This window comes from Mercenaria mercenaria, chromosome 3 (assembly GCF_021730395.1).
Source record: "Mercenaria mercenaria strain notata chromosome 3, MADL_Memer_1, whole genome shotgun sequence".
NCBI classification, from domain to species: Eukaryota; Metazoa; Mollusca; class Bivalvia; order Venerida; family Veneridae; genus Mercenaria; species Mercenaria mercenaria.
In genome coordinates, this window is record NC_069363.1 from 29588644 (window position 1) to 29605157 (window position 16514).

Genomic DNA, 16514 nt, shown 5'->3' on the forward strand with positions numbered 1-16514 from the left:
AAGTCCAGATGACCCATATTCAAACTCAGTCTAGACTTCATCAAGGTAATCATCCTGACAAAATTTCATGAAGATCAACTGAAAAATACAGCCTCTATCGCATACACAAGGTTTTTCTTTTATTTGACCTAGTGACCTAGTTTTTGACCCAGATAAACCATATTCGGACTCAATCTAGATTTCATCAATGCAATCATTCTGACCAAATTTCATGAAGATCAATTGAAAAATACAGCCTCTCATACATATACAAGGTTTTTCTTTGATTTGACCTAGTGACCTAGTTTTTGACCCAAATAAACCATATTCGGACTCAGTCTAGATTTCATCAAGGCAATCATTCTGACCAAATTACTTTTTGATCCCAGATGACTCATATTCAAATTCTTCCTAGATTTCATCAAGGCAATCATTCTAACCAAAATTCATGAAGATCAATTGAAAAATACAGCCTCTATTGCATATACAAGGTTTTTCTTTGATTTGACCTAGTGACCTAGTTTTTGACCCAGATAAACCATATTCGGACTCAATCTAGATTTCATCAAGGCAATCATTCTGACCAAATTTCATGAAGATCAATTGAAAAATACAGCTTCTATCGCAAACACAAGGTTTTTCTTTGATTTGACCTAGTGACCTACTTTTTGACCCCAGATGACTCATATTCAAACTCGTCCTACATTTCATCAAGGCAATCATTCTGACCAAATTTTAAGAAGATCAATTGAAAAATACAGCTTCTATTGCATGCACAAATTTTTTCTTTGATTTGACCTAGTGACATACATTTTGACCCCAGATGACCCATTTCCAAACTCGACCTAGATCATCAAGGCAATCATTCTGACCAAATTTCATGAAGATCAATTGAAAAATACAGCCTCTTTCGCATACACCAGGTTTTTCTTTGATTTGACCTAGTGACCTTATTTTTGACCCCAGTTGACTCATATTCAAACTCTTCCTAGATTTCATCAAAGTAACCATTCTGACCAAATGTCATGAAAATCAATTGAAAAATACAGCCTCTATCGCATACACAAAGTTTTCCTTGATTTGACCTAGTGACCTACTTTTTGACCCCAGATGACCCATATTCAAACTCGACCTAGATTTCATCAAGGCAATAACGCTGACCAAAATTTATGAAGATCAATTGAAAAATACAGCCTCTATCGCATACACAAGGTTTTTCTTTGATTTGACCTAGTGACCTTGTTTTTGATCCAAGATAATTCATATTCGTACTCGACCTAGATTTCATTAAGATAATCATTCTGACCAAATTTCATGAAGATCAATTGAAAAATACAGCCTCTATCCCATACACAATGTTTTCTTTTATTTGACCTAGTAACCTAGTTTTTGACCTCAGATGACCCATATTCGAACTCGACCTAGACTTTATCAAGGCAATCATTTTGACTAAATTTCATGATGATTAATTGAAAAACACAGCCTCTATCGCATGCACAAGCTAAATGTTGACGGGCGACAGACGACGGACGCCGGACATCGAGCGATCACAATAACTCAGGTGAGCTAAAACAAGGATGTATATCCAACAGGGAAAGCCACGTTCTAAAAACGCAGCCTCCCCAAACGTAAGCTCAGTACGCGGACGCGCACATGACCAACACACACAACAACAAAACAAACAAATAAAGAAGGGGTGGGGGGACCGCCTTGGAACGGTCAGTGGCAAAACCACTGTTTGCTAGGAAATCATGAGCAAAATGATGATAATGTACACACGCCCTTATAATACACGCCTTACGTATTTCCATTAAAATCAGTAGCAGTTTAGACGTATTCAATATAATCTGTATCATATATAGTAAAAAGATACTAATAACAATATTTTGATATCAGATAGACAATATAACCATTACACGTTGAGGTAGAACATGTCAAAGAAAAAACGCGACCATTCAACAAAGTACTTTACAAACTGTAATTTTGTGTACAAACTGTATTAGGCAAGCGAAAATATCTGTGCGAATAACTAATTGACTGTTTTGTGCATTATACTTGTTTCTGCATGTGGTTAAATAATGACAACAGAAGGGTATGTTGACATTATTAGACGCTAGTTATTATGTTTTACCCCTTTTTATGTTTTGTGTAAGTAGAAAAGTTGGTTCATATTCCTTGAAGAGTTACAGTAAAACAAAGTAGTTTGTTGAGACATGTCGTTAATCACTAGTGGACGTATTTAACAAATAGAGTAGGTAACTGCCGAAAACGCATGCCTTTGAATGATTCTGTACATGTCTAGCAATACAAATTAGAGTGAGTACAATCTGTTAACACTGAATACAAAGTGGAATTAGTAAGGTTCTTTTAAGTCCTATTAATAAATTAATAAAAAGTCTTCAAAGGTATTTTACCTTTTTTATATTAAAACAATATATCTTTTGAATCTCTTAATAGATAAGTTCATACTGATTATAACTCTTACAACTACAAGGAAATGGAATTCACTAAAGGGAAAAATGTCTTACCCATCAGCATTATTTGAACAATGCTCGCAGCTTTAAGTAACCACAGTAGCCAACAGTTTTACTACATTTTGTACACTTCATGAGCCTGAGCAAGTTTATAAAAACTTACCTGTCTCAGCTACATGTCCTTATTTATGCTAAATTGGTGTAACCTCTGTAATAGTATATACTATCCAACCAAATGAATTGGAAGACATATTTTGAACTTTTTTGACACGAAAATGCTGTAAACATAGTAGTGCGTTGTATTTATTTTAGTTACCTAGATGTGTTCGTCGTCCTAAGCACTTTGAATCACTATGATAATAAAAAGGTTTTATTGTTTTAAATGTAATGAAAACGTATACATTTGGAAGACATTAAGAATATCAAGATTCATAAAGCATTATATACTATCTTAACTATGTACAATAAGTAGAAAAAAAAACAAAGCATTGCTTGAAGTCCATTTCGTAATTTGTAATTCAGATTTTGATTTAAGTCAGCAGTGGCCTAAACACTTGTTACACGAAAAAGGGGGTTGATACCTTGACTGTTTCACTTTTGCCTTTTTACGCAACGTTACAAGTAAGGCATTATTAGAAATTGCATAGATGCTTTTAAACCTCTTCCTGACTGTTGCTGGTGTATGGAACTAAGGTTACGTTTGTGTAGAATTGGTTGTACCGCATCGCTATCCGCTATTTGCCTTATATAATTACAGGTAGGAGACCACAGTTCTCGGCTTCTAGACCAGAAAGTCAATTAAATGCTCGTAGGAAAGCCGCTAAGATGTTAATGACCATAGTTGTCCTGTTCGGAACCTGTTATCTGCCTATTCACATCTTTCAAATTTTAAGGTAAGTAGTAAACAAAAAACATTTTGAATTTATACTAGAAAATGGATAAGTATCATCCATATTTTAAATTATCTGTTACAATACAGGACAAGGACAATATTTTGTTGTCTTATTCTTCCCGTATTACATCTTTCGCTAGTTTGTTAATTTTAGACATTTTAATGTATTTTTATGAGTTTAAAATGTTATCATTGTTTTAAGTGTGACATGTGAACGTCTACTCAGTATTTACAATATAATAACTTAAATCATATAGTCACATGTATTGAACAAACGCATCAGTCATATAGTAACATACATTGACCAGACGCTTCAGTCATACATAATTAAACGTGCATTGAACAAATTCATCAATGCAGTAAATCATCAGTTAAACAGACAAACTCGTCCCTCATACAGTCACATGCATGGAACAAAATCATCAGTCATACAGACAAACTCATCCCTCATACAGTCACATGCATTGAACACAATCTTCAGTCATACAGACAAACTAATCCCACATATAGTCACACGCATTGACCAAGTCATCAGCCATACAGACATACTCATCCCTCATACAGTCACGTGCATTGAACAAAATCTTCTGTCATAAGGAAAACCTCATCCCTTATATAGTCACATGCATTGACCAAGTCATCAGTCATACAGACAAACTCATCCCTCATACAGTCACATGCATTGAACAAAATCTTCAGTCATACAGACAAACTCATCCCCCATATAGTCACATGCATTGACCAAGTCATCAGTCATACAGACAAACTCATCCCTCATACAGTCACATGCATTGAACACAATCTTCAGTCATACGGACAAACTCATCCCTCATAAAGTCACATGCATTGAACACAATCTTCAGTCATACAGACAAACTCATCACTCGTACAGTCACATTCATTGAACACAATTTACAGTCATACGGACAAACTCCTTCCTTGTACAGTCACATTCATTGAACACAATCTTCAGCCATACAGACAAACTCATTCCTCATACAGTCACATGCATTGAACAGAGTCTTCAATCATACAGACAAACTCATCCCTCATACAGTCACATGCATTGAACACAGTCTTCAGTCATACAGACAAACTCATCCCTAATACAGTCACATGCATTGACCAAGTCATCAGTCATACAGACAAACTCATCCCTCATACAGTCACATGCATTGAACACAATCTTCAGTCATACAGACAAACTCATCCCTCATATAGTCACATTCATTTAACACAATCTTCAGTCATACGGACAAACTCATCCCTCATACAGTCACATGCATTGAACACAATCATCAGTCATACAGACAAACTCATCCCTCATATAGTCACATCCATTGAACACAATCTTGTGTCATACGGACAGAGTCATCCCTCATACATTCACATGCATTGAACAAAATCTTCAGACATACAGACAAACTCATCCCTCATACATTCACATTCAAAATCATCAGTGTTAGAGACACATGTTTTAAACAAACTCACCAATGCAGCGGACGAAATCATCAGTCATAAAAGATGCATGTAATGAATAAATTCGTCAGTCATATAGACACATGTATTAAACTAACTCATGAATCATACAGACAAATGTATTAAACTAACTCATAAATCATACAGACACATGCAATAAACAGAATCATTAGTCATGCAGAAAATCACATCAGTCATACATATAATAGGTCTCACAGAGGTGCGTTGGCAAAATTCTGTAGTGGTACAGCACCAATTAATGTTGAAATTGGGAGATATAACAATGTTTTACAAGAAAACAGAAACTGTACTTATTGTAATAGTATTGGTATCAATGTCATAGAAGATGAGGCTCATGTTTTACTCCATTGTCCTTTATATAATGATATAAGACTACAAATGATGCTCAAAGCTAGTCAGTAGTTCTCTGGATGTGAGGTTTTAAATGATGTAGAGCAGATAAAAATAGTTTTAACAGAGGAGTCCATTGTTAATGTCAGTGCCAAAACCTGCTATCAAATGTTGGAAAGGCGGTCTGATACACTTTATGAATCACATATGTAAATGTATATGTGATTTAGCCTTTTAAGAGTAGAACAGCATGCTTGCTTTTGTGGGCCATTTGATATGTCATATGGATATTATTATATTTGTTTATTGGTCAACCAAAATCTTTTTCTCCCTCTACTGGGTAATTCAGTTTGTTTCCAATTGGTAAATCAATGATTTGGCCAGTTCGAACACGTAAGAAACACACACACTCAGAAATTCTTTGGATCACTATCAGGAATCGACTACCCACATAAATCATGCATATTATATATAGGTGAACATTTTTAAGTGAGTATTTTAATTGAATTGATAAAAAATATAATGTACATGGTCTGAGTAAGAAAGTTTGCCCAAAGTATGTTGAAGTAAGACCTATAAACTATTTATTGGTAATCTAATGTCAAAGTAATGACTACTTGTGAAATCTTCCGTGTTATATAACATTTGGCTGTACGTGTACTGAATTGAAACGTATAGTAATCGTGCGATGTTTTTGATGAAACAAGTAAGAATAAATTGATATTATATTTAATTAAAGTAAGGTAATTTGTGGAAAATATTCTTGGTCGGTGCCCCACTGTGTTTCATATTTGTTTTGTTTGTACTAGTATGTTTGTTTTGTGGGAGCGTGTGTGTTGGTCGTGTGCACGTCCGCGTGCTGGGTTAACGCTTCGGGAGGCTGTGTTTTTGGAACGAGGCTTTCCCTGTTATCTTAAATCTTAATCAGGTCAGGTCTTTAAGGAAAATGAAAACATTTGTTGAAGAAAATTATCGAAATCAAAACTATATTCCTGTCACAGATGGGTAGTGTTACTGATATTAGTGTCAGTGCTTGTATCTGTAGCATTAATGTTATTGTTACAAGATTTAGCTTACCAAAAGGTTCCTTCTAGCGCATATTAAATATTCTTTTTAAGGGATCTTTAACAAAATAATTATGAACTATGTGTTTTGCTAGTTTACGTGCATTCTTATCTATTTATCATAAGAATACTTAAAGTTATTTCGCACAAACATTTATTTAACTTCAAATCATAAACAAACACCTTTAGATGAGCGATCCTACCTAAATATTATCAGCGGACAATAAATAATAAATAACATCACTCTGTCAAAATTTCGGGAACCAATGTCGACAGCAGCTGGACTAGTTTCGCTCTGAGCCCTCGATGCTGTCCTAGTGGCACAGATCAGAATTTGGTCGTATGTTTGCCTATTTTTAATTAGCAACAGAGTGGAAGAAAAGTTCTGCCATATGCCAGTATTTGCTTTGCATGAATGGATACTTACAGCTCCCGAACGACAAAACCAGGAGAAAAAGGGCTTTTATATAAGTCAGCACAAACAAACTGATGAATTTGAAAAAAGTGCGTACAAAAAGTTCACAACTTGAAAATTACAAAACAATTAATCAAAAGGCATGAAATTACAAAGTTCGAAATATTTATAGCTCAGTAAAGTGAAGAAATGCATTATACAGTTCTAGATAAAAACGAGGGAAGTAATTGAAATGTTGTTATCCGGTGACGGTACGTATCGTGTAATAGCATTCACAGACAAGTAAAAAATCTCGAATAACTTTATTAGTACAGTGTGTTTTGATGGTTATACTTAAATATCAAAATAATAAAGTTGGTATGAAATAAAATCGTAAAAGGAACCTCTGGAAGCAGCAAAGAGTGTAACCGAGAAGAATAATAGCAGACGATATTTTTGGGCGGGTGTCTATTTTTAAATGATGAATATTCATTTAGTTAATCTCGATTCTACAATATAACATGTAAGATTTAGGGGTTAGATAGTTTTAACTTAATTACTGTTTTTTTTTTTGTAGGTCTGTTTATTACGTAGTTGTATTTCACTAAAGATTGACTTAAAGATGCGTAAAACACATTGGCAAAGAGGCTATTTGTAATGAATATGCATGAGTACAAAATGGCGGCGCCTACTGGAATTCGGATGCCTTTGATGATACCGTTGTATCCATTACCTGCTCAGTCAAGTGTGACATGTTCACCTCATGAGAAGGAACAATAATTGATATTAACCCATGTGTTTACTTACTTTATGACTCTGAAGTAAAAGCAGATACTGTTCAAATTTAGGTCATAACCACAGATATTCCAGTCTCAGTTATGTTGAACTGTACCATAACAACGGGCCGCTGGCCAGCTTTTACAAAAAACTGACCTTGTGTTTGTTTATTTTCAGATACAATGGGGATCTGTATGAATGGGATGACGCTGTGGTAACAACGTATGCTCTTATTGCCCGTGGACTTTGCTACTTAAATAGTGCGCTCAATCCCATAATATACAATTTCATGAGCGGTAAGCGAACATAAATGATTTAACGCTAGAATATATTACAGCAGTAAGAAGCTATACGAAACGCAAAATACGAAAATCAGATACTTTGTAAATAAATTATTCTCTCTCATAGAGTATGTATCAAAATTGAGATCTTTTTTAGTTTCAATTAAAAAACGTTCAATAGCTAGAAATGTCCATGAGCAACAGACCGGTATAGATGACTTTGCAGAACCACTTAAAACAAACTACTGACACCTGAGCAGGGAATATGTTTTATTAACAGTATTCTACGAAAAGAGATTTATCCGTTATATATACATTTTGTATTTATTATCTAATCTGATAGTTACTCAAAGTTAAGATTTTAAATAATTTTGAAATCTAACTCTTATCTTGCCTGGTCAGAATTGATAAATATTGTTTATCTAAATAATATGTAAATGTCTCGTAATCTCCCTTACGCGAAAAAGAAGAAAAAGAATATCTTTACACGTTTATCTTTATACGCCTGTTTTGAAAAAAAAATAGAACGAATTGTGATTGGGCATGCGTCAGTCCATCCGTTCCTCCGTCTGTCATGTCATATTTTATGCCAGGAGCATAGTCCAAGAAACCATTCAAAGTAACTTGGCATATAGGTAGGCTGCGATCGGGTGATACGCAGAGCGCAAACACACGGGTCAGTATGTCAAAGGTCAAAAGTTGAGGTTTGTCAAATCTGACGTCATATTTCGTTTTCCGAGCGTACCGAAACAACATCCAAGATACTAACTTTAAACTCGGCGTATAATTAGGTGGCGATAAGAATATAATTATGCAGAGCGCAAAATCATAGTCTCAACTTAAATTTGACATATAGGTAGGTAGGTGGCGGTGAGACACATCATGTTAGAGCTAATAAATCGAGTAGGTAGATCAAAGAATATTATAATAATAAAATTACAATTGAGTCAAGTGGTAAAATCTGTCCGTCTCGTCATATTTCTTTGAATAACATTACTAAAATATATTCAAGATATTTACTTGAAACTAGGAGTCTTAGAAAGCGGGGTTAAAATGTGCGTAGCGCAACAACCCACATTACTTCCCCAGTCCTGACCCTTATCCATCCCTACATTTACCACCACCAAAATAAGTCTCTTGTACATTCTTGTGCTTCAGTATTCTGCCAATAAAGTCAGCATATACGTTATTATCCCCCCACCACCTATATTTCGGTTTAAACTACCGGTATAAACTGTCTGTCCGTCCTTTACACTAACACCTCCTACAGTTTTATTCCGATTTAAATGAAAATTGGTAACGTCATTAAGATGAAATGGACTTTCGCATATTTTCGGGACGTTCATGCCCGGTTATCAATTTTGAGTAGTGTTCCTTTTTTCCATTTTTTTTCAACAACATATATACACTGTTTACACAACTTCTCTTATAGTTTCCATCCAGTTCAAACAAAATGTGGTGTACGTCGTCAAACTGAAGTGAATACGCGCATATTATCGAAACTTTCATGATTTGTTTCAAATATGCCCTTTTCTTGTGACTCAACAATAGTACAAGTAAATCTGTATCTTTTGCAATCAACTCCTCCTACAGTTTCCATCCAGTTCAATCAGAATTTTGGTATCTATCATTAGCATGAAGTAGATATGCACATTGTTGGGAGAACTTCATATCAGATTTTGTTTTGGAGTTTGCCTCTTTTTGATTTTATATTCTATCCTATCAAGCGCTTCTGTACGGCATTTGTCGCTCACTGTTAACAAAGTTTTATTTAGTTCATATTTTATATTTTCTTTTGTAGCTAAATTCCGTCAGGAGTTTCGAGCAGCATTTAGTAGATGTCACGCACCGTTTCAAGATCCAGTGAAAGCACCGGTTAACGTGTATAATTTTCGCATTACACGCACTAATGGACAAACAAGATCAGAGCGATATTCTATGAACACGTATTCAACAAGACAAAATTGGAATGTAAACAATACAGGAAGCTCAAAACGATCGCAGTTTTAAAATGCGTTGTATTATACTTAATTAGTATAGGCTGTCTTTTCCATACTGTAATTTCATAAGCACGATATTTTGTTTTAGTGTTCATGTATTATGTAAAACACACATAACGCACGGAAAGGTTTTATGTTAAAGGTGTGTGTTAAAGGTAGGGTTTACATTTGCATGAACATTGGAAAGAATAAGTTAATACTTATATTTGCAGTAAAGATGCTTCCGCTTTAATATGTAACGTTCAATGATTAACTCTGCGCATCAACAAATTCGAAAAAAATTAACGACTTGTACGAAAAATCTACATGGGTACTGTAACCCGTGACCAATAAAATTAGAAATTATACCGAGGGATATATTTTCTATATTCACTAACTGCCCGTATTCGCAAATAAAATATTCATGAACGTTGTTTATAATAGATAGCATTGCATTATATTATTCTTCAGGTGGTGGCTAAATATATCACGTATACTCTACCTCGCAAATCAGTTCTAGATTTAAGTTTTAAATATGTCGAACTTACAGCTTTGTGAAAAATCTAAGTGTACAGTATTTCCTGGAATGTTCTGTAGTTCAACATTTTACTGATACCAGCCAAAAGATGAATATTGATTTCAGATTAAAAATATTTGTTTTGTTCATTTCGCAGTATTAATCACAGAATTATCGCATCATTCAGAATTAAACATGGTCTGCTTCAAGCTTAAGCATTTGCTAAAACACGAGCAGTTGTAAAATAGTTTAAGTGTGGCATGTATATATCGCCATGAGCTTGTAATACTCCTTTGAAAATAAATGATAAAGAGTAACAAATGTACCAGGTAACTGTATCATTTCAAAACTAGTTGAAAATAATTATATATTTGCTTTACAGTTAAAAGACTGAATGCGTTTTTATTACTAAATACGCAGTTTGGCTGATATTTTCATATTTGTGAGTATCGACTGATATATATAATTTGGAAAATATGTGCATACTTGTATGCTATCCTTTGTATTGTTCACTCTACATGTCATTAGCACTAAATAAACATTTTAATTTAAATAGTAGTATGTTATCATTACTAATGTATGTACTGATATATTTTATATATTTAAATAGAATAAAAAGGTATATTGTTTGAGAAATAATTGAAGTAAGATGGGGAATATACACATTCAGTCTATACAGGCTAGTATGGGATACTGATCATTGTTGTGTATCTTCATAGCATCGTATTGCATTAAGAAAAGTTATATTGCATTAAGCATGGTAATATGTACATGTATTTGCATTGCGTATGATTTAAACTACAAATAATTCCAATTCCTTTTTCAATTTCTTGTCGTAAAGGTTCCTTTTGCTTCTCTAAAGATAACGACGTGTGTAAGCATGTTCCATATGACATGTAAAACGACTGTCTATAGTTTACTTAAAAGGCTTGTTATGTATCAAAAAGACATAATGGCACATATGTTTTGTATGTATTATTTTGAGCTAGCTTTCCCACTTGTAATGAAATCCATTTCACTAGTTGGCGTCTCGTATACTGTATTAAATATACTTATTTGTAATATGATTTTTGTCATTTCAGAATATAACGTCTACAATTTGTCTTACACTTTGTTGGTCTGCATGTAAAATTACCTGCACATTGCTATAGTTTCATGCACTGCAAATCATATTTGGTGAAAACTTTAACTTCTGTTTTTATTTCTCGAGGACGTATATTCGTTATGTGGAAACAATGTTATAGACTTATATACATACATTTTTTCTAATGTTAAGCTGTTATTTATTTATAGTCAATGTATTAATACTACTTTTATTCACTGACTTGTTTGCCTGCCTGGAGATATATGACTTCGACTATCCCAAGATATGTTTGGATTGCTTATATTTTATTAAAAATATATTAGTGTGTATTGCATGTTTACATTAAACTCTGATGTGCTCGTCATGTCTTTGTAAACTGTGAATATTTGTTATGACTGTATGTAGTGTTAGTAAGTGGGAACATAGTGCTGTTGGAAGGTGACGTGTATATGTAAGAAATATTAAATACTATTGGAATATCTTGCCTTTACTTGATCTATAAACCGTTTTCAAATGACCAGTTGCTGTTCACACCCAGCACTGATATATGGGCAATTTCAATGTCGGGGATGGGAAGGGGGAGGGGATCAAAGAGTGGGTCGAACAGCCAAATTTATCCACATTTTCCCAGAAATTGTTTGGACAAGAAAAAGGGATCAAATAGACGTCGTATAAAATTCTTACCAATGCATGAAAATGCCCTTTCAAACAGATTTTCCCTTTATTTACAGTTATTTCTATGACAAAATCATTTATTTTAGGAAAAGGTGAGAAGAGGCGACCCTACATCCCCATCCCCCTGCTCCTACGCCAATGTTGAGATATTTCTGAAGTTAATGCGTGATGAGATAAAGAACCATACACAAACATTAATTCTTCTACACTATATGAAGATTGTTCAAGGAGGCAGTTTTAAAGTACAGTATTTTTCTACTAACACCTAAGTCTCCTGCAATGAATGCACTTGATCCATATCCAGCCTTAGGGGGCAAGGGACAATTAATTTGAAAATTCCACAAATCTGCGCTGATACCAGTGCGAAAAAAATCATGAAATATCCAATTTTGATAAATTCAAGGCAAGTGTTGAGCGAATGTATTGCATAGACTTAGCACTTCATTGTGTGACATTTTCAGCCTGCCGATTATGTTGCTTCTGTGATAAAAACGAGTAAAACGCAGGTTTCAGGACACTAAATTTTGAGGCAAAAATGGCCCAAAATGCACACCTTGCGCGACCTGTACCGTATTATCTGCAAATGACTGACCTAAAGCACATGCATATAATTAAAGCATGTGGCCAGACGAAAATAATGGTGGGAAGAAAAGTTTCTCATAACCGTTATTTTGAGCTGAATCTGGATGGATGAATGACCGTTTCCATATCGTCTGAATTCCGTTACCTCAGGTAAGACTTTAGACCCGGCAGTCTACACGGAGCTAGGAAATCGATTCAAGTATATTTACTTTACACAATAACTACTCGCACGCAGGAATCCTCAGTTCTATAAACATCACAAATGGCCAGTTGAATATAAATGCCTTTAAAGTGCATCTGTCTATTTTATTTAAAAAACGTACCCGGGCCAAATGCGAAACTGGCCCCTGCCACTTTAAGGTTTTTCAATTTATGACCAAAAGCGGATTTTACTGTTTGTGAACTTTAATACATCTTTTGCAAATAAAACCAGACAAAAATAATTCTAGTAGCATGGAAGATGTCTGTATGTGAGCATCTAAACTAGCCCACACCTCCCGCGCAAAATGAGCCAAAATTTACAATTTGTCGCTACGAGACAAAGAATGTAAAATACGTCCGTTTTTATCATTTTCTGGCGTAATTTCACATATTCCGTCATTATGAATGCCAAAAGTCATTTTCGCATCATTTTGCGAAAATAATATGCCCCCACCCCCTATTTGCCTATATCATGGGGTCCCCACCCTCCAAGCATCCCCCTGATTGACGAAATGCAGAGCTGATTGGCTAAATATGCGTTACGTGGGTTAAGAATAATGAAAATGGTGTTTTTACGGTACTAAAACATTGTTAATGGTGGTAGAATTTTAAAAAATCGTATCTGTACATATTGACTTTCATACTTTGATGTGTCCTCACCGTAACATTTTTGAGCTGCTGTGCCGTCAGTCAGGGTTTTAAGTCCCCAGATAGTTTAAAATATCAATCTTGAGGTTCTAAACTATGTAAAACCGCGCAAAATCAAAAGATTTTTCGAAATTTAATTTTGGCCGAATTCACTTATGGGGGCAAGGGACAGTTAATTTGAAAATACCACAAATCTGCGCTGATACCAGTGCGAAAAAAATCATGAAATATCCAATTTTGATAAATTCAAGGCAAGTGTTGAGCGAATGTATTGCATAGACTTAACACTTCATTGTGTGACATTTTCAGCCTGCCGATTATGTTGCTTCTGTGATAAAAACGAGTAAAACGCAGGTTTCAGGACACTAAATTTTGAGGCAAAAATGGCCCAAAATGCACACCTTGCGCGACCTGTACCATATTATCTGCAAATGACTGACCTAAAACACATGCATATATTTAAAGCATGTGGCCAGACGAAAATAATGGTGGGAAGAAAGGTGTCTCTTAACCGTTTACTTGTTCATATTTTGAGCTGAATCTGGATGGATGAATGACCGTTTCCATATTGTCTGAATTCCGTTATCTCAGGTAAGACTTTAGACCCGGCCGTCTATACGGAGCTAGGAAAATCGATTCAAGTATATTTACTTTACACAATAACTACTCGCACGCAGGAATCCTCAGTTCTATAAACATCATAATTAGCCAGTTGAATATAAATGCCTTTAAAGTGCATCTGTCTATTTTATTTAAAAAACGTACCCGGGCCAAATGCGAAACTAGCCCCTGCCACCTTACCGTTGTGAAAACAGTAAAATATTAATAAACACGTGTTTTGTGTATGACCTGTGGCCTAGGAAAGATATAAAAGACGTATGTAAATACGTAATTAGGCTTCATAGCTTTGTCAATTGTCCAACAACAAATAAACGTGGATTCAACAGCAGTACACAGTTTTATGATACTTATAACATTTTTCTTTACCTATTTTTCACATAAGTATGGTTAAATGTACGGTATAGGAAACATATGTAAATACCAAGTATTGATACATTTATTAGAGCTGCAAACATGAAAGGTATTATTAGAGCCGCAAACATGAAAGGTACAAATTTCTCTCAAACTAAGGGGTGATGTCATGCACAGATCTGTATAAAAATAATGGATATGAGCACAGCAAACGTAAAAGGTACAGCCTTTTTGTCAATTAAGTTGAGTGTCTGTAAGATCTAAATCATAGAGACATGAAATCGAAACGTAACATGTTTTACCCTAGACTGGCTCCCGTCCCTATGTTTGTTCTTATTTACATATATATGTTTATTCATTAAGAGGGAAGTAACTCCAGCAGGTTGTTTCTACATTGGCATTTTTTATTGCCCCTGGCTCCGAACATAGATGGTTCAGCCACCAGATAAAATGTACTATTTTAGAGGCTTAAGATTTTCTTATTTTGCTTGCAGTATTCATATAAAAAAATAACCATGCAGCCAGGGAGCCAGGCTAGTTTTACCTTTATTGTTCCTGTTTCTATTACAATGGCAACAATGCACCAATTTTCACAAAGCTGAAGCTAATTGTACAAATCAAATATGTTATAAATTGAAACTTTACACGATTGACATTCTCCTCACATTCAAAGCATTGACCTGCGGTTATGGATAATATCTATGGAGTATAATGATTGGTTCCGTCAAATACAACCATAAATCCATTTAACCCTGTCGTACATACTATTATAAAGAAAAGAGCAATTTCCGCGTACATTCACTTTAGTAAATGTTGCAGCCAATCACTTCTACGGGTGGTTATGGCTGTTTGATGCTGCAAAATATTTGTGGATTTGAACAATTGCTGGTATTACTTAGATCTACGTAATAAGTACAGCTGTGATTATTACTGGGCATTCTATTTCATAAAAATGCTTGTATATTCTATATGTGACGGAATCGCATTCATTTAAACTAAGCTGCAGTAATGAAATCAAGCTCATTTCTATAAATGAAATTTTGCTCATTTTCCTTCTATAACTTTATTATGTATTAAGCCAATTCTGGCCCATGTACATGCATCATTATAACATAAATCAAAGAAGAAATAACAGTGCAAATATACAAGATGTGTAAGCAAGATGACAATAAATATATCAATAGATGAACACTTCATACCAAATGCATGTTATATCTTTGAGAGAGGGAGAGACTGTAAGAGCATTAGCTAACACTATGGCAAATATCAAGTGTTGCAACATAATATAGACTTATAATTATACATTGAATTCAAAACCAAGTTTCGTTTTTCAAACGCCTTGTATACATACGCTGAAATCAGAAACATTTTCAGTTTTAATTAGTTCCATAAATTTGATATAATTTAACCCTAAATGACTTGCTCTATAGCAAGGATAAATGCATCCATTTATTAGATCAGGAGTTTGACCTTAATACGTGGCAAATATACAAACTACATCATAAGAACAAATGTAATAAAACGCCTCATTTGTTGTATATACTCTTTGAGAGCAATAAGCAAAGAATTGAATGTATCACAACGAAACATCTACTTTCTTTTAAAAGAAGTAAGGTAGGTAACGCTTAAAAGAATGAATGTAATTGGGATTCAAGATATTTATGACTAGTACTTTTGCTCTGGTTAAAGTGCTTTAGTGTAGTTTAAAGTAATACCGCATAAGCTGGGTAACGTTAGCCGTACTTAATAACTTTTAGATCAAGCTAAATACGCCAGCTTCAATAATGTTACAGAATGTATTATGCTGAGATCCCCATCACAAAGGAGACAAGATAAGATGGAAATTAGACACGGTGTAACTTTTCTTTACTGTAGAGTGTGCATTGTGTGAAGTTGTCGTATATGGTGTTATATTTGATAAGAAATCTAGACAGAGTCATTAATAATTCTGTTGTTTCCTTTACAGCACAGCAAAACATGATAAACCTTGTTTGTATATGAAGAGAAAATATCTAACCTAACTAAGAAGGACGTGAAATAGTTTTCGCTTATTTATTTCACCTACAACGAAATATGTATTCCGTAGTGTGTAGCATATTTTCGGTTGCTTTAAAAGGTTAGTTAACGAATATACCTGGCGAGGTATAAAAACTTATTCACTCTGT

The 16514-nt window shown here is 34.5% G+C and overlaps 1 protein-coding gene across 1 annotated transcript in view; it reads left to right on the forward strand.

Annotated features, from left to right (window-relative positions):
- LOC123525190 (orexin receptor type 2-like) overlaps positions 1 to 11709 on the forward strand; it is a 116829-nt gene extending 105120 nt beyond the window's left edge. The window contains exons 3-5 of the mRNA XM_045304035.2: positions 3211 to 3346; positions 7588 to 7706; positions 9493 to 11709. Of these exons, the coding sequence (XP_045159970.1) occupies positions 3211 to 3346; positions 7588 to 7706; positions 9493 to 9701 (464 nt within the window). The 3' untranslated portion in view covers positions 9702 to 11709. The remainder of the gene's footprint in view (positions 1 to 3210; positions 3347 to 7587; positions 7707 to 9492) is intronic.
- The last annotated feature ends 4805 nt before the right edge of the window (positions 11710 to 16514 follow it).